The sequence below is a fragment of the Danio rerio genome, chromosome 16 (genome assembly GCF_049306965.1).
Source record: "Danio rerio strain Tuebingen ecotype United States chromosome 16, GRCz12tu, whole genome shotgun sequence".
Classification (NCBI taxonomy): domain Eukaryota; kingdom Metazoa; phylum Chordata; class Actinopteri; order Cypriniformes; family Danionidae; genus Danio; species Danio rerio.
In genome coordinates this window covers 40,150,001-40,172,540 of record NC_133191.1, presented here as the reverse complement: position 1 = coordinate 40,172,540, position 22,540 = coordinate 40,150,001, and the positions used below count along the sequence as shown (strand labels likewise).

At 36.8% G+C, this 22,540-nt stretch overlaps 2 protein-coding genes across 21 annotated transcripts in view; one reads left to right on the top strand and one right to left on the bottom strand.

Moving 5' to 3' along the window:
- Nucleotides 1-22,540, top strand: part of LOC141378264 (serine/threonine-protein kinase pim-2-like) — an 80,303-nt gene that overhangs the window by 16,008 nt on the left and 41,755 nt on the right. Inside the window, exon 3 of one of the 12 annotated variants that reach the window (XR_012392352.1) lies at nt 5,110-7,015. The exons of 10 other annotated variants lie outside the window; for them this stretch is intronic. The gene's annotated coding sequence lies outside the window, so the exon portion shown is untranslated. Of the gene's footprint in view, nt 1-5,109; nt 7,016-22,540 lie in introns of those variants that run through there. One more of the 12 variants, XR_012392349.1, reaches the window with a different exon arrangement.
- LOC141378252 (uncharacterized) overlaps nt 1-22,540 on the bottom strand; it is a 60,529-nt gene that overhangs the window by 2,941 nt on the left and 35,048 nt on the right. Inside the window, exons 5-18 of one of the 9 annotated variants that reach the window (XM_073926314.1) lie at nt 12,888-13,059; nt 12,459-12,576; nt 12,303-12,389; nt 12,166-12,209; nt 6,818-6,973; nt 6,310-6,453; nt 6,044-6,169; nt 5,403-5,546; nt 5,149-5,274; nt 4,223-4,585; nt 3,982-4,076; nt 3,791-3,841; nt 1,872-2,259; nt 965-1,129 (exon numbers count right to left, since the gene is read on the bottom strand). In XM_073926314.1, the coding sequence (XP_073782415.1) occupies nt 965-1,129; nt 1,872-2,259; nt 3,791-3,841; nt 3,982-4,076; nt 4,223-4,585; nt 5,149-5,274; nt 5,403-5,546; nt 6,044-6,169; nt 6,310-6,453; nt 6,818-6,973; nt 12,166-12,178 (1,771 nt within the window). In that variant the 5' untranslated portion in view covers nt 12,179-12,209; nt 12,303-12,389; nt 12,459-12,576; nt 12,888-13,059. Of the gene's footprint in view, nt 1-964; nt 1,130-1,871; nt 2,260-3,790; nt 3,842-3,981; nt 4,077-4,222; nt 4,586-5,148; nt 5,275-5,402; nt 5,547-6,043; nt 6,170-6,309; nt 6,454-6,817; nt 6,974-8,841; nt 8,944-12,165; nt 12,280-12,302; nt 12,577-12,887; nt 13,060-22,540 lie in introns of those variants that run through there. The other 8 variants (XM_073926315.1, XM_073926317.1, XM_073926311.1 and 5 more) reach the window with 8 other exon arrangements.

Sequence of the window (22,540 nt, the reverse complement as noted above, 5' to 3'; positions counted from 1 at the left end):
GCTGCTTTACATGCACACATCACGCAACTTAAGCGGAGCTTGAAGGTAAACAAACAGCGGCTAATATAAGCATTTTATCAATAATTATTTACACAGTTCAGGGCTTGACAATAAGGACTGCCCAATGGCCTGCAATGGCCTGGAGCCAGCCTGCGATACGCTCGGGCCAGTGAACAGAATGGTTACTGGCCGATCAAGCCAGTGCTGCCTTGTCATAAAAGTTTGGCTGTGACCGTCTGTCAAGTGCATGCAAGTACAATCTTAGGGTGCTTTCACACATAAACGTTTGTTACGGAATCTGTCTCGTTTCCCTCGTTTGTGCGGTTTGTTTGGCATAAGTGAATCCAGCAATCGCACTCGGAACCGCGCCTAATCAATCGGTCCAAGATTGCCTGAATGAGGTGTTCTCTGTTCGATTGAGTGGATCGATTGTAGTGAGAAAACAAAGCGATCCAACAAGCTAACGAACCACGCTATATCACAGTGTCAAATGATTGTGTAATAGCCATACATTCGGTTTAACGAAGAATGATGAGCAGGATGAGATGTCATTCCTACCGGCAAATGTGCGTTTCATGTCTAATATGAAAGTAAAAACATGCTGAAATATTACCGAGAGCAGTTTATCCAGTAGGAAAAGTTACCATCTGATAAATTTTCCATATTTTAATCTTATAATATGTTCTATTAGGCCTGTTGTTTTGTTCATTTCCGCATTGACAGCTCGAAAGAAAGATCAACACTGATCTACCTCATGATCTGATGCAGTCTCGGTTCATCTGTTATCTCTCTCTATAATTTAAGCCTATAATGCAGAATTCTAGTCAACGTTTCTTTAATATATTGATTAATTTAATAGATGGATAGATTTTTTTTGGCAATAAAACTAATTCTGATGTCACTCGATATTAAAGTGAGAGCATTCACTGAGAGCTTCTGTCACTGTGTAGTGTTGTTTTCTCACCTGCTGACAAACTGGGGTGACATCGTGGACGTCCATATCTGGAGAAACAGCGATATCCATTGACCATATGTGACAGCACTCGTACAACATCACTGACATACGAATGGATAGCACAAAAAAGATATGTGAAGTGTTCCCCCTCCTTTTTACGGTATCTCGTTACTCCTGCAAAAGAGAGATTTTCATGTTAGTAATTCACAATATGTTTGCCCTCCTGACATCAGCATACATGCACAGGAGGTTACAGATGAAGGGTCAGTTCACCCAAAAATGTCATTCTCTTATTAATAACTCAGCCTCATGTCGTCCTAAACCCCTGAGACTTTCATTCAGCTTCTGAACACAAATGAAGATGTTTTAGAAGAAACACGAGAGCTCTCTGACCATATATGCCTTCAGTGGTTCAACTGGAAATCATGACTTTATTGAACAGTTTCTTGTCCTCAGTGTCAGTATATTGCGCGCACTCAGAAGAGCTCTGTGCGGTGGCGTACACCGCTGATGACCTCCTCTAATTTGAAGAAAGCACAGGCGCATCCGAGATGATACATCAGCAGTGCAACTGAGAGCAACATGCGTGAAAGCCTCAGAGCTGTCCTGAACGTGCGCAATATACTGACACTGAGGGTGAGAACCTGTTCACTAAAGTCTTTATTTAAAAGTATTCTCAGAGTCTGATAATGCTCTGATTGATCCACTGAAGGCATACGGTCTGTTTTGAGGATGCTTTGGGTCCTTTTATAGACCCTTGCTGTCTATGGAGCTCTCAGATTTCATCTAAAATATCTTCATTTGTGTTCAGGGCTCTCAGGGGTTCAGGACGACATGAGAGTTATTCATTACTAAAACTATCTTCATTTTTGTGTGAACTTTCCCTTTAATAAGCAGCACTAAAAAGCCAACTCACCCAGATAGGGGGATCTCCAGTAGGTTTTTGGAATAAAAAAACTGTAGCCAAAATCAATCAGCTTGAGCTGCAGGGTCTTTGGATTGACCAGGATGTTTTCTAGATGTATGTCATCATGGTGTATGCCATGTTCAAGGCAGCGCTGTGCAGCAATAATGAGCTGCATGATCAGCTGCCGGGCAACACTCTCGCTCAAGCGGCCATTGTTCTTCCTGATGAACTTCCCCAAGGTTATGTACGAGGACGCGTACTCCATGACCAGGTAGTGTTTCCTTCCCTCCACGGCGTACTCGTACAGCTCTATGACGTGCGGGCAGAGCGGAGGTTCCTTGAGAAACATCATATGACGTGCTTCTGGGATCACATATATAGTAGATGTATTTGTCCACTAGAGAAAAAACAAGTCAGGAAAAGGTTAGATGTGAATGTCTTATATATAAATGACATTGTTATGTGTCTATAGCTGTGTTTCCATCCAAAGATGCAGATTAAATGTGCAAAACTGGCAGATCATATAAAAGAATAAAGCAGCGTTTCCATCAATGAGTCCAAGAGAACTAAATCATCACTGAATTATAAACTGGCGGCAAATATCAGTCAGAGAAATGAGTTTCGCCTCAGAAGACCAAGACTAAACACAATGAGCGCGGTGAATGCGGTGGCTTTTAGAGACAGATGCTCAAGACAGTTCTGGAGGGAATAATAATAGAAGAAGAAGAATACTGAAGCACTGTGATGACAGACTGACGGAGGACTGAGGCTTGAGATGGGTACCAGAACTCTGTACTTTATTGGTATCGGTGCTAAATTATAAAAGACCGAAGTATAGGAAAAACTCTGACGTTAACGGTTCTGCTTTCGGTTCTGGAGAATTATTGCTGAATAAACATTACTAACATTAGAATAATTAACTGACCAACCTTTTCTAATTTGCGAAATTAGTCTGCACAGTAGGAAATCTGACATTAGGAATGCTCATGTTTCTGCCCAATAGTACAACGGCGAGTGCGTCAAGTATAAAAGCCTTCGCAGTTCTCGGCTGAGCACGCCCGTTCAGTAGAGGCTCGCGCTGAGCGCACACACACAGCTCACAATACAGACTCAGGCGCACACACAGCTCGTAAGCTTGCGGAGTGGCGGAGAGAACCTAACGGGTTGTATTTCCTAAGTGGACAGCGACAATGCCCATCGCAACAAACACAACAAGTTGTTTACTTGTATGAGCAGAAACGCAAGCTTAGTGAAAGCATCGTTCAACGGAATCCTAAATGTGCATGAAACAGGTGGATGGAAACAGAGCTATGTTCACATATGAACTCAAACTCAACACTACATGTGCCCCTGGACCACTACACCAGTCTTTTGTCATGCGGTTTTATTTTTAGGAAAACTCTCAATTCTGACTTTAATTAAAGATTTAGTTTCAGTATATGTTTGTGCATTTCTTATCGATGTGGTATTATTATCATATGTAGTTTACATGGAAATATGCGGGACTTAGTTGAAGTTATTCACTTTAAAGCTGATTTTCTCAATACTCAGATGTTTTTCACCTTCCAGATGGTCAAACAGCCGCATCTCTCATCAAATATTGTTCTAACAAAGCAAACATTATTGACAAGCTTCTTTATTGATCTTTCAGACGATCCACAAATATCAGTTTCAGACATTATGACTGGTGTTGTGCTCCACAGTTCATCTACTAAAGCTGATAACCCCCAATATTAGAAATGTCCAGAAACTCTTTAATATTCAGTCAAAACAGGATTTCTGGAAATGACTAAACACGTCCAGTTTCAGTCTTTTCCATAAAGCGTGTTGTTTACACGTGTACCTTTCAATACACAACATGAAAACATGACTAAACTTGGAGTTCATCACTTCTCTTCAGATATTTTCAGTAGAGTATGCAAACTTACCATCGGGTACCGCGTTCCCAGAAGCTTTTTAGTCACAATTTTTATGGCAACCTGCAAAAAAAGCATAAAGTCAAAACTTATTCAACCAGAGAGATGTCTGATCACACACACACACACACACACACACACACACACACACACACACACACACACACACACACACACACACACAAAGGAAAATTGAATGTTACCTTCTGGCCGTCAGATTTCCGTGTAGCCAGATAGACAGTGCCATGGTATCCCTCTCCCAGCTTCTTCCCAAGCACATATCTGTCAAGTAAAGATCCTGGAGAAAAACACATCACATTTATGACATTTGCTCACTCCTGTTACTCTTCTGCTCAATCTAATCATGAGAAAATTCTGTAAAACTCTGAAAAATAAAACAAAACCCTGCAGATTAGACAGAAAACATTACGGCAGAAGACGAACCTGAGCTGCTGTCTTCAGCTGAGCTGCTGTCTTCAGCTGAGCTGCTGTCTTTAGCTGAGCTGCTGTCTTTAGCTGAGCTGCTGTCTTCAGCTGAGCTGCTGTCTTTAGCTGAGCTGCTGTCTTTAGCTGAGCTGCTGTCTTTAGCTGAGCTGCTGTCTTTAGCTGAGCTGCTGTCTTTAGCTGAGCTGCTGTCTTTAGCTGAGCTGCTGTCTTTAGCTGAACTTCTGTCTTTAGCTGAACTTCTGTCTTCTGCTGCAGTTTTGCTGCTGCCGCCATGTTGGATCTGGGCTGTTTTCACTCGTTTTGCAGCAACTGTGTCCTGATCCAGACATCCAGCCTTCCTCTTCAGTGCTCTTGGAGCTTCTGTGGATTCCAGTCAACAATGCATTATTAATGATCAGTTCTTTCATTAATTGGCATTTATTGTATTTGGGGATCTGTTCAAATGGCAGCAGTGCTACTACTTTCCAGATGTTTTGTCATGAAGCTCTACTGAGAAATACTTTGCACAATACTGCATCATTCACAGGTTTAAAGGCACATTATGTGAGACTTTTATTATCAAAATCTCCAAAATCCACTAGAGGAGTGATTCATGAATGATCTCGCAGTGCATTATGGGACAGTGTAGTGTCCACTGGATGCACACTTCAGAATCTCTCCAGTAGTAGTAGGTCATCCGGGTACTTCTCACATGCTGTTTGTCAAATACTGTGAGGTCAGACATACTACTCGGCTCACATACTGTCTTAATGTACTATTTAGTATGGAAGCGTGTGATTTTAGACACAGCCAGTGTGTGTGTTCATGTTAATGACGTCACACATCCTCTATTTCTGCTCTGTTTGTTTAGCGAGGTTTTAATATGTTTGTGTTTTATTTGACAGCACAGAGCAGCAACTGTAGAAGAGTGACGGGAGACTGACCTGAGCGGCTGTTCTCATCGCTGGACGTCTCTGCTGCTTTGATGCGTTTCCGCAGAGCGTATGGTTTGACTCCATCAGAATCACTCTGCAAATCATCATCCGCTTTCCTCTTCACTCCTCTTCCTCCTGATGTGGATTACAGTCAATAATGAATTATTAATAATCGATTATTTCAATATTGCCATTTATTTTACTCTGGGATTCAACAAATGGCAGCAGTGCTCCAGTTTTCCAGTCATTAAGAGTGGACTGACCTGAGCTGGACGCCTCTGTGTCGGCGTCTACACTTGTTTTCTCCAGCTCAGCAACTCTGATGCGTTTCCGGTGGGCAGATGGTTTACCTCCACCAGAAACACTCTGAAAAGCATCATCTGCTTTCCGCTTCACTCCTCTTCCTCCTAATGTGGATGACAACACAATGAACAATACACTCCTAATCTTAAGAATCATTTATTTTTTATGCCAGTAATGAAGCTTTTTCACGTTTGTTTTCAACTCTGAAAACTGGACTGACACAGTTTCAATTTACTACAACTTCTATGTTAAGCTGCTTTGACACAATCTACATTGTAGAAAATAGTTTGGACTGTGGGGGAACCCATGCCAACATGGGGAGAACATGCAAACTCCACACAGAAACACCAACTGACCCAGCCGAGGTTCAAACCAGCGACCTTCTATCTGTGAGGAGAACATGCTACCCACAGCACCACCGCGTCGCCCTATTTGAATGATTTTTTGGCACAAATAAAAGTGGATAATTTTCACACATACCGTGTATTTCTGCCATTGCTTTAGCAGCTAACTGATTAAAATACTTTGCAGCTTGCCTCTGTATTATGAATTTTAAGTGATGAAACTGTAGAAAAGTGTGATTCTGTAACGGGAGACTGACCTGAGCTGCTGTTCTCATCGCTGGACGTCTCAGCAGCTCTGATGCGTTTCCGCAGTGCATAAGGTTTACCTTCACCTAAAACACTGTGAAAATCATCATCCGCTTTCCTCTTCACTCCTCTTCCTCCTGATGTGGATTACAGTCAATAATGAATTATTAATAATCGATTATTTCATTAATTGGCATTTATTTTACTCTGGGATTTAACGAATGGCAGCAGTGCTCCAGTTTTCCAGTATTTCTCCAGTCATAAAGAGTGGACTGACCTGAGCTGGACGCCTCTGTGTCGGCGTCCACTCTTGTGTTCTCCAGCTCAGCAACTTTGATGCGTTTGCGCAGTGCATAAGGTTTACCTTCACCTAAAACACTGTGAAAATCATCATCCGCTTTCCGCTTCACTCCTCTTCCTCCTAATGTGGATGACAACACAATGAACAATACACTCTTCAGAATATAAAGATTGAGAAAATCCCCTTTAAAGTGCCCGAATTAAGTTCAAATCAACATCTGAGTTCTGACATGTTTACAGTAGAAAGTGTTCAACTTGATGGAGCATGATCATAATATAATATTGTATTGATTTTGGCCATAATAGATAAATCAATCACTTTGATCCAGACACTGTATTGTTGCCTAGTGGCCAAAATCTCCGCATGCTCACTGGATTTAGCAGCTAACTGAGTGAAACACTTTGCACCCTGCTTCATGTTTCAGAATCTTCAGTGGTGATAAATGTATGGTGCTGAAGCTGTACAAGTTTTGATGGAGACACACCTGAGCTGGTTTTCTCTTGATAGCTGCTCATCTCTGTGTCTCTTGTGTTCTCCAGCTCTGCAACTCTGATGCGTTTCCGCAGAGCGTATGGTTTGCCTTCACCTAAAATACTGTGAAAATCATCATCCGCTTTCCTCTTCACTCCTCTTCCTCCTACTGTGGATTAAAACACAACGAACAATAAACTCTAAATCTCAATCTTGATTTTTATTGTCAATATTTCATTAAAAAATCCTAACATTGAGAAAAAATCCCCTTTTAAATAGTCAAATGAAGTTCTTAGCGGTGCAGATTATAAATATCAAACACTCAGATTTACAGCAGCAAGTTTGTAAATAATTTCATGCTTCTGTCATATTTCAGGCCCGTAGCCAGAGTGTGGGGGGAGGGGATAGTACAGAATTTGTCCTATACATAACCTCATTTGTCCTATTTTGGCTCCTACACCATCATAAATTGTGAAAATAACCTGTTGAAAAAAGCCGAATCATCTGTTGACGTCACATCAGTGTGACTTCAGCTAATCAGTATGCAAACTAATATTTTTCATGAGTCAAACATCCTCATCCAGCAAGACAACATACAATATGACAAAAGTGAAGTCATCTTTCACTACAAGTAGCCCAACGTTTATTCTGAATCTTGGACCTTATTCTTGAAGAAGAAAAAAAACACTATGAAGGTTTTGAAGCCAAAAGCGGCCCATGTTCAAGGTAATATTAATACTAATTGGGCTATTTTTGTTATCCATAAACCTTCAAAAAGTGAAGCTCTGCATTATTAATATTATTGTTTTAGAAGGATGAATTCTGACTGAGGAAAGTTCAATGTGCTTGCCAGTTTATTTTCTCATTAAATGACAAAAGACCACAATTTTTTTCATTTAAAACTTTAACTCTTTTTTTTAAATTATATATGATATCCTCTTAAGGGCCAAGATGATTTTTACATGCATTTTTTTATTTCTATTTGCTATTTGGGCTTATTGGAACCTAAGTAGAATAAAAATCTAAGTATCATCTTTTGATATGATGTACTTTTAGAGAAACATGGTGTCCATATATGTGGACTCGTGGTCTGAATTTACATAAAACCCTTTCCTGAATGTTTTTGAATGCATATATAACATAGCAACATGACTACCAGAGGGTAAAAACAAATTTTTCCCCCATTTCTGAAAGTTCAGAATAGGGTTTGGGACATTTCATATGCTGAAAACAGTTGCAGGATGACAATGTATGCCTGTAAGAAAATATAAAACATTCAAAGTATTTTAAATAGCCACTTAAGAGCTTAAATGTGCCGTCCACATATGTGGACACTCCAGCCCCAGGAGGTTATAATAATTTGTATTTTTAAAATAAGTTTTTTTTCATATTTCTTAATTCTTTATATTTAGCAAACAGTTTTTTTTTGGTATCTTAAAGTGCTATTATGATGACCATCCATCAAGCTAATCCAGCTAAAAGCAGTGCTTAAAATGTCACTAAAATGCAGTATTATAATATCATTATTAAGAGAAACATAAGGCGAATAAATACAAAAAGGTCCACATTTTTTTTTAGAAAAAGAAGCCCTATTTCCCCCCAGGCTGGCTACACGCCTGTATATCATTATATATTCGTTAGGAAGAGTTTGACTCTGACTCAAGTAAGAGTTAGTAGGTTATCTGCATTTTACTCTGGTGTTTATTGTATTAAATAGACTGATGTTGTTCACTAAAACACTGAATCTGCATTTATATTCACTATGCTCTGAAAACACCTCTGTGTACCGTCAGGTTATCGAGTTATGATCGCCATATTTCGGCTAAACAGCAGCGCCGGGATAACAGACACCTGAACGTACACACAAATGGGTTAAAGCTACTGTCAGACGGGCTTACGGCAGTGTATGATTGTATTTATTAATCCAAAATAAGTACACAAGTTATTTTACAGTGTAAAAGTAGAGTTTTAGTATCAAAAATTGACATATAAAACAGGCAAATACGAAACACATGTGTTCTTAGTGTCTGGACTTACCCGTCAAAGTCTTACAACTTTCCATTTCCGCTAGAATCTCGAAAGGTCTTGTAGACATCTTCTGAAATCGCTCAACTGTTTTGCTCGATGTGTTTATCGACCGAGACTCGGAACAACTTTTACAATCAACCTTCATTTCTTGTTCCAGCAGATTACTGAAGCTGAGTTTGCGCGCGCCTGCAGACCCTCTACAACCGTTAGAACGCGTTCTGCTGTTGCCAAGCAACGAGTCGTCTTTCGCGAGGGTCTGTGACCTTTACCCTATAAAGCAGCGCGTATTATCTTTAATACACAAGTTTATAAGATCTGTATATTATAAACCTGAGCATTCGTTTGATTGAAAGCCTGCTGTATATACTTTGATACGTGTATTTTGCCCTCTTGTGGATTTTAATGACACTGCAGGCAGTGGAAGAGCTTTTTTGACCTTTCCAAAATGTCCGCGCTCATTGAGTTGCTCGCATGCATTTTGGCTGGAAACTGTTCGCTAAATTCAAGATGTTATAGTAAGAATACAACTGTAAATGTTACTAATTGTATTAAATAAAGGTTTTCTTGATTGAAACTAAGCATAATTACTTAATAATTCATTCTTTATGTTACAAATAAATTATGTTGAAAATGCAGATTTGACCCAACAGGTGTAAAAGGTGCATTATTCAATCCCGAACAGTCATGTCAGATTCGTGTAATGTCATCTATACAATCCATACCTACTACAATGCAAACACAGAACATTTGAATGATTAAATGAATCTAATTAGTGACATTAAATGGCATCTTAAAATAGATTATGGGTATTTTTACAATAATTCCTAACCGGTGAACTATCAACAATGTCTGTGTATTTTTAGGTGTCAAAAACAAAAGAGGGGGGAAAAATAGAAAAAAAGTGTCGTTAAAATGTCATAAACATAATAATAGTCGGCAATTAAAGTGCCATAGCGCAGTTAAGGGAAGATGAGGAGGAGGAATGGACCCCTCGGGCCATGCATGTTTGTTCATGCACCACGAGTTTTATCTTCTCCCTTTAAGTAATCGATACAGAACTCCTATTAGTAAAACAAATCAGTTTAAACTTTCATTCATCCCCTCAGCTGTAACGTTTTTGAATTTAGGGTAGAATTTTGTATTGTATTATGTGCTTTGAGTATTATGTGTGACATGCGTGTATGCTGCAACCAAATCGCCTTCGGGAAATGTATAAAGACTACTTGACTGACTGATGATGATGGACATTCAGACAGCAGTAACGTCACCCCTCAACTGCAAAACGTTTCTCTACAGACAGTGATAACCCAGATGAGAAATTCTACAACAGAAATCAACTAAAGCTAATGAGTCCCTGTCATCTGAGTCACTTTGCTGATCTTCAAACTCCCGCTTTAATCAGCTGTGGTTTTCTTTCTGTCCAATGACAGTGCGCGTTTCATACAAGCGAAAGAGGGTTTCGCTCAACTTGAAGTGAAAGTTGATTTTGGTGCTTGACTGGTTGCAATTTGTTGATTGAATGAACAGCAGGCAGCAAAAGAAAAGAAAAGCAAGTGGCAAATAGAGAGAAAAGCATGTCAAACATACTTGACCGTTGTGATGGTACGAGACATTCTATAGCAGTTCCCCTGCTATTAAAAGGTCAGGGCACTATAAATAAAGACATTTTGCACCACACTGCTAATACGATTTTTGCCATACGCTTATTTCACGCAGTCACCATTTTGAAGAACCAAAGCGAGGCTGCAGTGGGAAGAAACCCAGAAGTATAAGACCAGAACTGTAAACATTGCATTGACAACACAAACCTCAAGCTGTTGCTGATATTTCAAAATGCAGAAATAGTGTGTAAACATCACTTTAATATCATTCAGTGAGTTTAATGTAACCCATTAAAAGCAGATTAGGCATCAAACAACATCACAGTCTCTTTAAGAGTAACACACTCAAGAACTCCTAGACTTCAGTTCATGGCAGCAGGTAAACACTGTGGGGGCTTGCCTGCTTCAGCCTATGTAACCCGGTGAGTTGACAGGTGGGCAAATCGAAGCTGGTTTTTAATAAAACAAATATAATCTGCATATAATAAATAATATTGGTAAAGATATTTGCGAATTGCTGCACATCCTGTGTGTATTAAGCAATGTTTAAGCAATACGCACAACTGACTCGCTCTGCGCTGGACTTTAGACCTCCTCTCAGCTGGTCTATTGAACAGTTTAGTTCCTCAAAATAGCAAAGTGCCAACAATGCGCCTCAGCACACCTCCTTTTTTAGAGCAGTACGCAAATGTATTTGCTATTTAAACAGCGTGCTGCAAAACGTCAAAATGTCCAGCTGAAACTAGCAAACAACAGTTGCATCACACCTTAAACCGGGTGTATGACAGGGCCCAGACACACGAACACTGAAGCGTGAAGCAGCCACGAAGATCATTCGAGTCATCAAGTGGATCCCTCATCCGTGTTTGCACTCAGTAAACAGCGGTGGGTGAACTGATGACCTTCACGGCCAGTCATTTCTGTTTTATTAACTCGAGTTTGATAAATGGCATCTAAAATGTGTTTGGGAAAGGTTAGCTAACTAGTGGCATTTTCCTTAACTTAGCTGAAAATGAGCTCTGACATCCCTTTTTATTTTCACTGTTCATTCAGAACGGACCTTTGGGTCACTCAGAAGGCAGTGAAATGATAAATTTGTGTCACGTTCTCTTCCCTGATAAGATATACAGCCAAGTGCACAACGTTCCTAGTAACTCCAAGCAATACTTCTGGATTTCTTCCCATTTTCTTCCTATTCGATTTTACTTTTAAAAATGCCGGTCGCGTCAAATCACTCTACTCTTGCAGATTTTGAGATTAGGGAGCAATAAGAAAATTGTGTCTGAAACACTGCCTGAGTGATCCTACAGCTATGTTTTTGGGGGCTGATGCTCCTGGTAGGGTTTGCCATGGCAAAAACGTTTTAGGTGACAGGTCAGGCTACAGGTATGTGCCAAAAAAATTGGAATAATTTGTTTTAAAAAGTTTAACTTATGTGTTATTAGTTCACAACACACAAAATGAAGTATTTCAATCCTTTGTTTCAATTTAAATGATTATGGATAAACATGAAAAAACTCAAATCCAGTATTTCACAAAATTAGCATATTTCATTTGACCAATAAAACAGTTCTTAAACACACGCTGGCCTTCTGAAAAATGTGTTAATGTACTGTATTATGTCCTCAATATGGAGGCGATCGGCCTTCGACAAAGTTGAGGTACTATTGTAGCCCAAGTTGCTTTGATATCGGCCTTTAGCTCGTCTGCATTTCGGGGTCTGTTCCCTCACCTTCTTCTGTCATGTTCAAGGTCCCGAAAGGTAAATAAGAATATCTGTAAATTAGTGCATGTGACATCAACAGTTCAACAGTAATACATGTGATTCACAACCTGTAATCAAAACTGCACACCTGAAGTAATTCTGACCTACGCTGTTAATGCTGTAGAGGGGACTCTTTCCTCTTTTGTCTGCACCACAGATGAACAATCGGTCTTCGATCTCTGCTAACATTACTGCACAACAGAAATGACGTTGTAATTAAAGAAATCTGATCTGAAATTCCTCTTCGAAATTATTATGACCTGTTAGCTACTGTCTTTGCGTAGGGCACCAGAGTCTGTGCCTGCTTCCCCAAAGAAAGTAACCTTTAGTCTCGATTTAGGGGAAGCTTTCTTTTGACGTTGCCACTGCTGCATGCCTCTGTGTAGTTAACACAATATATTAGTGCAAACAGTTTTAATAAAGTTCAAGCAGTTTTCAGTCAATTAATTTTACGTATTTGTGAGGCTTACAGCTGCTTAAAGGTTTAGTTCACCCAAAAACTGAAATTCTGTCATTAATTATCTACAAATGAAGATATTTAGCATTTAATCCAAGAGCTTTCTAATCCTCCCATAGATAAATTGTTGAATAAAGTTATTTTTGTTTAGCTTCATATAATTATAATTGAACAACTTATGCCACATGAACTTATTTTGACTATTGTGGCGAGTCAGAGGAAAAACACATACACAAAGCGTTGGTGTTACAAACAGGTCTCCGGAGGGTGATTTATTTATATAGTGAAGTACGTGAAATGAGATGAATATGGTGCTCTTCAGTGGATAGGTGCTCTGGTGCTCCAGGGAGAATGTGAGGTTGAGTGAGAGTTCTGGTGAAGGATCGGTCAACTGCTGGAGTCCGCTAGAGAGGAGAGACAGAGAGACACAGACATTAGCACAGGGAGTCATTAGCTGCGTTTCCACTATCGCGCCTAAAGCGAGCGAGCCAAGACCAGTCGCGTTTCCACTGTCATTTCCGGGGCCTAATCGGGCCAAAGCGGGGCTTTCTTGGGGCCAGCGGCCGGCCTTATTAGGCCCGCCAAATACCTTGGGCCAAGGAGGGCCAGCTGGGGCTTCGGGCGGAGTGAAAGGAGAGGCGGGCAGTTTTCTGGTTGCACATGAGCACATGCGCCAAACAAATAAAGAAATAAGGGAAAGAAAACATCTAGCCCTATAGTCTGGGGTCTTTTTGCGTATGATCACCCTTATGTTTCCCTTTTAAATGTAAGGCTGCTGCATAAAATAATAAAGTAGTTTAAATTTATAGTGACGTTCTTTGCTGCGTTCTCCTTTATGTTTCAATAACGCATAATAATCTTTACACCATATTAAAGACACAGCAGACAGTAAAGGTTTTCCAGAGTTTTTGTCAAGGGTAAAATGTTTGTTTGTGCGCGTTTAAATGCCTGTATGTGTGTGTGAGACCGGGCAAGAGCGCTCCTTCACAGCTCTGTTATGCCGCGAGCGGCTTTTTTCTGTATTTATTTTGGAGATAATACACAATATAAATACAACAGAAAGACATAAAACTTAACAAATTACATGCCCACTTTCATAGACTTTAAACAATATAGTGTCATATCTAGATAAAATAGCCTAAGCTAAATTGAAATATAATTTAAAGAATTACAAATATCGGATATATATATATATATATATATATATATATATATATATATATATATATATATATATATATATATATATAAATCGTATTAAATAAATAAACCAATTTAAAATAAACAAAAGCTAGCTATATGTAGGTAGCCTATATACAATACATAAATCAAACCGTTTTAAAGCCACTTATATCCTAACTTTCATTTTACAAAGACCTGTCTGAAAAAAAAGATTTTCGATATTTTCTAAAAACAATTAACACCGGAGAAGGTTTGAAATATTATTTATAAAGTATTTGGTTGCGATGATATTAATCAAATCGCGCAAACAGAGCATCATTTGGGTGAGTGAAAGCAGAATCTTTCCTACCTTTTTTTCTGTCACTCAGTCCTGCGCAGTGCTCGCTGCTTTAAACGCATCGGGGGAAAGTCCAAACACAAAATGTGTTCTTTATCCTCAAACAACTGTTTATGTTTTTATATGATGTGGTTAAATTTATAAATGAAACTTTAAATGAAGAGCTTTAGTGAATAGCTGCCGAGCGCAACAAATATGGCTATATTTTATTAGGCTACTCGCTCTTGTGCCGGAAACACTTAACACGATGTCTATCAAAACGAGGATGTTATAAAATACATGCCATATCGAGTTATAAACGAGAATTTCTGTGGCTTTATATTATGGATGTGTGCGCTCTCTGTGTTGGGTCCCTCCGTTAATGGCGAGAGCACTCGATGCACAATGCCAACAGTCGGTCGGCGACTAAAATGTAATGAATGGAAATACACAGGTCTGTGCGTATAGACATTTCATGTAATGCTGTACAGTAACGTGTCATTTGTTTGTTTCGGTTGTCTTCATTTTAATGGTTTCGTTTCGTGATGATTCTATGGTGTGCTTTATCTGCCTGTCCTGATTCCCACTGAAGTGGGCGGGTTGTGTGACGTTTGATTCGGGGACGTTCTGTGGGCGGTGTTTGCGTGACGCGCTATGAGTGAAGAAGATTTTATTCTCTCTGTATGAAGTATTTTCTAAGTGTAAAGCAGTTAATTTTCTCTTCACAAAATGTATGTAGTGTTTGCAGCAAACATGCCAGCCTGTGTTAAAAATACAGTGATATGTCTGTGTAAGATGAGTATGCCTGCACAGGAGCAACACTAGGAGAAGGCTGAGTGACTGATTGTGTAGAATAACTGAATATGTAAAGCACTGATTATTTATGTTAAATACTTGTATGAAGCTATATGTGTCAGAAGTTAGAATGAGTAACATATTATCAAGTTATTATCCTATCATAACAATGTATGTAAACACTTAGTTCCTTTGCATAAGTTGCATCTATACTTTGCTGACATAGACCTGTAACATCTCTGTTGACATGAGCTAGTGGGCTGAGAGCAAAGAATAGCAGGACCCCTTAGACTAAAAACCTATTCAAAAATGGTCAAGAGTTAAAAAGAGACTTAGGGGTGTGTCAAATAATCCTGTATAAAAATTGTAACAAACACACTGAAACTTTAGAAGGTGCAGGAGAGACTTTGGAAGGTGTCCAGGAGAGACTTCAGAATGCTCTGGGGTCTGCTCTGCTCTTTCTCGGCTTTATTATGGAGAAGAAAGTCTATTTTCTGATATTCAAAACCTCTGGTCTGATAATTTGTAATTAATGAGAAGTCAATATTTACCACAAATGGCGCCCAACGTGGTGCTGGACAGAGACGAACGGGTGACACTGGACATGCTGGGGCTTGGAGGAAAAACACAAATATGTGGCCACGATAAAAAACGGTAAGCAATTTTAAGCTTATACGTTTGTGTTTTTTCTACCAAGGACCTGCTTGTAACGGTAAAAAAGTCACTTGAACTGTTTCTCCAGCTATAACGAACTACAAGTAAAACTAAAAAAGTAAAAGTAAACATAAAAAGTAAAGATATAAAAGGAAAACAAAGGGGTTTTGAATACCAGGAGAAAATAACAATTTGCATGCAAATGATCTGTGTTTTCCTATGAGGGCCTTGACGGATAGGATAAACGTTAACTAGTAACTGTTACTCATGTTTGGGAAATTTTTTAATATTATGAAGAATATGCATAGAGCATTTTTAAGTTTTAAGAGGAAGTTCTTAAAGTGTGGTGACAATTAATAAGTTAAAACAGATTAAGGTATAGAGAGAAGCGCGCAAAGACCTCGGAGTACCCGTTCTGTTTTAATAATAATAAATAATATTATTCAGGAGGCTGGGGGAAAAAAGGCACAAATCCTGTGAAATGCTATTTTTACTGAAGAACAGTAAAGACGGAAGCAGAAGTAACAGGTCACTCAAGAGGAGTGTAGTGGAGAATTCTGTGGTTATAGCTCTAAGGTTAGAGGCTGCTCGGACAGGTCACTCAAGAGGAGTGAGGTGTATTTATGTAATTGTAAGTAGTTGTGTATTTGTCTATGTTGCTGGGGTGCTTAGAAGCCTTCAACTTTGATCTAGAGAGACTAGAATAGAGGTGAGGTTCAGGTTACACAGTGTAAGAGATGAGTTAGACTGAGTGAGAAGTATGATTGTGCTTAGAAGTATGTTTGCAATAAGAGTGAGTTTAAAAGAATTATCGTTTTATATTATAATATAAAAGAAGGATTGCATATGTTGTGTGATTTAAGAACAATAAGATAGAGAGTGACGCAGTTTAGGGAAGAGATTGTGATACAGAGGAGGTTTAAGCCTAATAAAGTTAATTGAGATCATATTGCATTTGAAAGACACAGACTAAAAACAAGAATATACGAGTTAAACATTTTTCTGAATAATCTCTGTGTGTTTGAAGTGTTTTTAAGTATGAACTATAGGCAGAGAGGGGACTGAAATTCCTGACATGTCGACAGTCTGGAAGAAGGTCTGCTTCAGGAGTGGTAAGAATCTGTCTATTTTAAGAACAAAAGTTTCACAGGACAGAAAGAAGCTAAAGAGTAAAGATATATTATAAGGTATTAAATAAATAGAAATATTATAAAGTAATGAATAAGATAAATGAAATAAGAAAATATTAATGATAGAATAAGATTTAATAAATAAAAAGTGTTAATAAAAATGCAACTGGAAGTTAGACTAATAAATATTAAGAAATTCAAAAATTGAAGCATAGAAATATCTACATATGGAGATTAATAGTTATATAGATCAGGAAATAAATTTACTAAATCAGTATGAATAAAAATAGATAAGTTGATGATTTGAGTAAATAAAGAATTAGAAGAGAAAACTTTAATAAATATGGATTAATTGAAGAGTTAATGATCAAATGTTTAAGGAAAATAAGTTTAAAGAAAAATTAATTAGGAAAATCTAAGAGACAAAAATGCTAATTTTTAAAAAGGGAAAAGAAGCATAGGAAAATGGAGAAAAAAGAAGTTCAAACATTGTTTAATAGAATTAAAAGAGAAGATGTTTAATATATATATATATATATATATATATATATATATATATATATATATATATATATATATATATTAAACAGATAAAATAAAAATTAGAAAAAAACAGTAACATTTAAAAGAAACTAAGATTTGGCTTTAAAAGATAAAATTATGTTTAAGTGCAATGAAAAATTGTTGTGGAGTAAGTTGACTGTTGTCATTTGTTTTAAAGTCAGCTACAGGCTGTCATCTGAGCCAACAGCTATTTGTAGTAAAAGCAGCGAGTCAGATGTAAAGCATAGACACTGAGGAGAAATGAAAGAACATAATAGTGAGTTCAAAAATTATATAGTTCATATTTTATGTACTTAAAAGGTAATTGAGAATTAAAAATTGCATTTCAGATAGGAAAAATGCTTAAAGTAAACAAACATGTAGAGGTAAAATAGTACTATGAACTTGAAGCTATTGCAGTAAGGATTTTGAACAGGTATATTAGACATTTGGCCACCATATAGTACTGTTGAATTAAAACAGGTATGGAAATGTTAGAGAAATTAAAATAGTGTAAGATGTAATGTAACTAGTGAGGAAAAACTAGAATAAGATTAGGAAAAATAAGTGAAGCACAATCTAAAGCCAAAAAAAATTAATTATAAGAACATTTAACAAATAGAAAATTAAGCATATTTACATATGATAAAAATGATTGAGAATTAGAAAAAATAAGTTGTTAAACAGCAAACAAAAATAGATAAATAAATTAATTAATTAAAAAAAATTGGATAAAAGGAGTCTTTATTTGATGAAGGAAAAAATGGGAAAAAAATAATTTATTAAGTCATGAGCTAAATTCTATATATATTAATTAAGAGGACGTATGGATGAACTTTGGGGGACTGTAGTCTCGTACCTACCAGACATCTCTGAGTATACTGGCAAATGGAAAGGTGTGTGAAAAAACACAAAGCAAAATGGCTGTGGACACTTTTGACATGAACTTTTTGCCCAGGATTTACTGAGGACTGAAAAAGCTACATTTGTTCAGAGACATTCAAAAGAGACACTAACAAGAGACTGATGAACTGATCAAAAAGAAAAAACTCTCCACCAGAACTTTACATCAGCTGAGTCAAAGAAAGAAGCCAGCCCAAAGAGAGAGGGGGAAACACTGTGCCCTGATATGAAGGAAGTTCAGGACAACATAGAAAAGACTGTTGCACCAATCTGGAGCTAGTTGTCTCAGGTTGCGAGGGGGGATAGCCTGACAGTCCATCTCAAAGTAGCTCCTAGTCCAAATTACGTTCAAGCATTACAGAAGGAAAATTAAGAACAAAAGTTTAGCTACCCATTCTTGTATCAAATCAGACTCCTGTCAATTTTAGAGAAATTATTATCATGCAAATTTGTAAATAAAAAAAAATAAAAAATAAAAAAAAGTGTTATAAGGTAATTTTAAGGTGAAACTTTAAATGATGAAATTATATATTATGATGAATGGTAAATAATTTGAGTTTAAGTTTCAGTAGGCTTAATAAAAGTTCCTTAAACATAGAAGGATAAATTACAATACAGGGTGGTGACTAAAGAAAAAGCTTTTTGATAAGGCAATACATAATTTGGAGAATAAATAAGAATGGAACTAAGTATTTAAGTTCAAATCAAGTAAAGGAAAATCTTAACATAATTGTATTGTGAATGGCCTAAATCAATATTGGATAGTGAAAACTGGAAAAATTCAAATCTAGAAAAATGATTTATAGTTAAAGGAAAGATTGAAATAACAATTTGAAACTAGAACCTAAAGTTCGTTGACGAACTTTGATGTTGGCTTGAGAAAGCCAACGTGACTGCGCCGGGGACTCAAAGGCAGTTGGCAGGAAGCACAGCGGTTGAGAAGTGGTTGCTAGGCGGTTGCTAAGATGTTGCTAAGGCATTCCTAGGTAGTTGCTAAGGTGTTCTGAGTGGTTTCTAGGCTGTTGCTAGGGTCCACTGGACTGTTAATCGGAAGGCCTCATTTACATTTTTGATCAAATCGAGAGAGAGAGAGGACTGATTTGTTCAGGTTGTTTAATGCAGATCACTATAGTATAGTTAGTATTTATAGTATATATTATAATCTGAACAAAATTACATTATAATAAATATCATATAAAGAAAAATATTAAATTAAAACACTAATGAAACAATAGCACATACATTTAGTTAATTTGTCTATTATTTAATCAATCTTATCAGTTTTGCAGTTAATATAGAGTACAGTCAATTTACAGTAATTTGCAGCGTTATATATATAGTTATAGTTATATATACAGTTTACAGGAAGAAAATCGCATTAAATACAATATTATAGGACGTCTTCATCACGTGGTTAATTCTGACCAATGACGTTGTTCCACCCCACTGGCCACTAACACAATGTTATAATCGTAATATTTAGTTGTCATCACCTGGGTGATTTAATTTTTTTTTTGGTACAGCATAGGCCAAAAGCTTGGCTTTCATTGTCATTTTCACAAGTAAGGAGAAGGCTTTTTTGCGGTACAGAATATTCTGTTTTGAAAGAAATATCTGAAGTAAACTTATGTTTTTGCCAACATAAAAGGGGGATAAAAAATAATTTTTATAACACTAACCATAAATGTGTGTATGTGTGTGTGTATGTGTATATATATATATATATATACATACAGTTGAAGTCAGAATTATTAACCCCCATTTGATTTTTTTTTTCCTTTTTTAAATATTTCCCAAATGATGTTTTCCCAAATGATGACACTTTATTTTTACTGTTTGTAAATAATTGTTGTTAACATTTTTGCTTTAAAACATTATAATACTGTTTTTGCACAATAAATAAAATGTGATTTAAAAAGTGCAAACATTGTCTTTGTTAGAATTTACACGTGATTACAACGGTATAAAGACGTTCAGGTCCGACCGGACCGAATGGAAAGAAATTGTAGGTTTTGAAGATGGATTATTAGTTTTGTGGCAAGGACATAGCTGTTTTTAGAGGGTTAAAATACAGATTAAAAATAAAGTTAGAATGATTTTATATTAAATATGTTTATTGTATAATATACGTGAATGTTCGCATGGCTTTCATTTTCATTATCACAAGTAGAGGAGAAGGCTTTTTCACAGCACAGAATATTCTGTTTTGAAAGAAATATCTGAAGTAAAGTTATGTTTCTGCCAACATCAGAGGCATGCATTTTAAAACTCACAGGGTAGCAGACAGAAATGCATGCGGGTCGATTCCGACGCGGATGATTCTGCATCCAGATCAGTTTTATTACGCTTTATGGAGTTCACTGCGAGCATAATATGAAGTGCCTCTTAAAGGGCCATTGCTAAATTACAAAGGGCTCAAAAATAGTCTTCTGGCGCCATCTCGTGGACACTCTGACACGCTTTGAGTCTGAATTTTACAAATTTAATATAAAAAAAATATTTATAGGAAAACTGTTATTTATAATTACACCAAATAAATATGATAATTATCAGTAATTTCAAACACATCTTTTGGCCAAATTTGAGGATTGTATACTTTTTTATATGCCCCAAATACTCGATACAATTTTTTAATTAAAACATTTTTTATTCAAAAACTACAAATCTTATCGGCATGAGGACATACAGCAACCATCTCATGAGCAGTAGGCAGCTTTTGACCAAATTTGGGGCTTGTAGCATCTAAGCCCTGGGAGGAGAAGCGATTGCTTTTTTAAGTCAGAAGCCGGAATAATAATAAGAATAACTAGAACCTAAAGTTCGTTGACGAACTTTGATGTTGGCTTGAGAAAGCCAACGTGACTGCGCCGGGGACTCAAAGGCAGTTGGCAGGAAGCACAGCGGTTGAGAAGTGGTTGCTAGGCGGTTGCTAAGGTGTAGCTAAGGCATTCCTAGGTAGTTGCTAGGGTGTTCTGAGTGGTTTCTAGGCTGTTGCTAGGGTCCACTGGACTGTTAATCGGAAGGCCTCATTTACATTTTTGATCAAATCGAGAGAGAGAGAGAGAGAGAGAGAGAGAGAGAGAGAGAGAGAGAGAGGACTGATTTGTTCAGGTTGTTTAATGCAGATCACTATAGTATAGTTAGTATTTATAGTATATATTATAATCTGAACAAAATTACATTATAATAAATATCATATAAAGAAAAATATTAAATTAAAATACTAATGAAACAATAGCACATACATTTAGTTAATTTGTCTTTTACTTAATCAGTCTTATAATTTTTGCAGTTAATATAGAGTACAGTCAATTTACAGTAATTTGCAGCATTATATATATAGTTATAGTTATATAGTTATATATATACAGTTTACAGGAAGAAAATCGCATTAAATACAATATTATAGGACGTCTTCATCACGTGGTTAATTCAGACCAATGACGTTGTTCCACCCCACTGGCCACTAACACAATGTTATAATCGTAATATTTAGTTGTCATCACCTGGGTGATTTTATTTTTTTTTTGGTACAGCATAGGTCAAAAGCTTGGCTTTCATTGTCATTATCACAAGTGAGGAGAAGGCTCTTTTGCGGCACAGAATATTGTTTTGAAAGAAATATCTGAAGTAAACTTATGTTTTTGCTAACATAAAAGGGGGATTAAGAAATAATCCTTATAACCCTAACCATAAATGTGTGTATGTGTTATATATGTATATATGTATGTATGTATGTATATATATACATACATATATACAGTTGAAGTCAGAATTATTAACCCCCTTTTGATTTTTTTTTCCCTTTTTTAAATATTTCCCAAATTATGTTTAACAGAGCAAGGAAATTTTCACTGTATGTCTGATAATATTTTTTCTTCTTGAGAAAGTCTTATTTGTTTTATTTCGGCTAGAATAAAAGCAGTTATTAATTATTTAAAAACTATTTTTGGGACACAATTATTTGCCCCTTTAAGCAATTTTTTTTTGATAGTCTACAGAACAAACCATCGTTATACAATAACTTGCCTAATTACCCTAACCTGCCTAGTTCACCTTATTAACCTAGTTAAGGCTTTAAATGTCACTTTAAGCTGTATAGAAGTGTCTTGAAAAATATCAAGTCAAATATTATTTACTGTCATCATGGCAAAGATAAAATAAAGAAGTTATTAGAAATGAGTTATTAAAACTATTATGCTTAGAAATGTGCTGAAACAATCTTCCCTCCATTAAACAGAAATTGGGGAAAAAATAAACAGGGGAGCTAATAATTCTGACTTCAACTGTATGTATATATATGTATATACACACACTTTATTTTCACTGTTTGTAAATAATTGTTCTTAACATTTTTGCTTT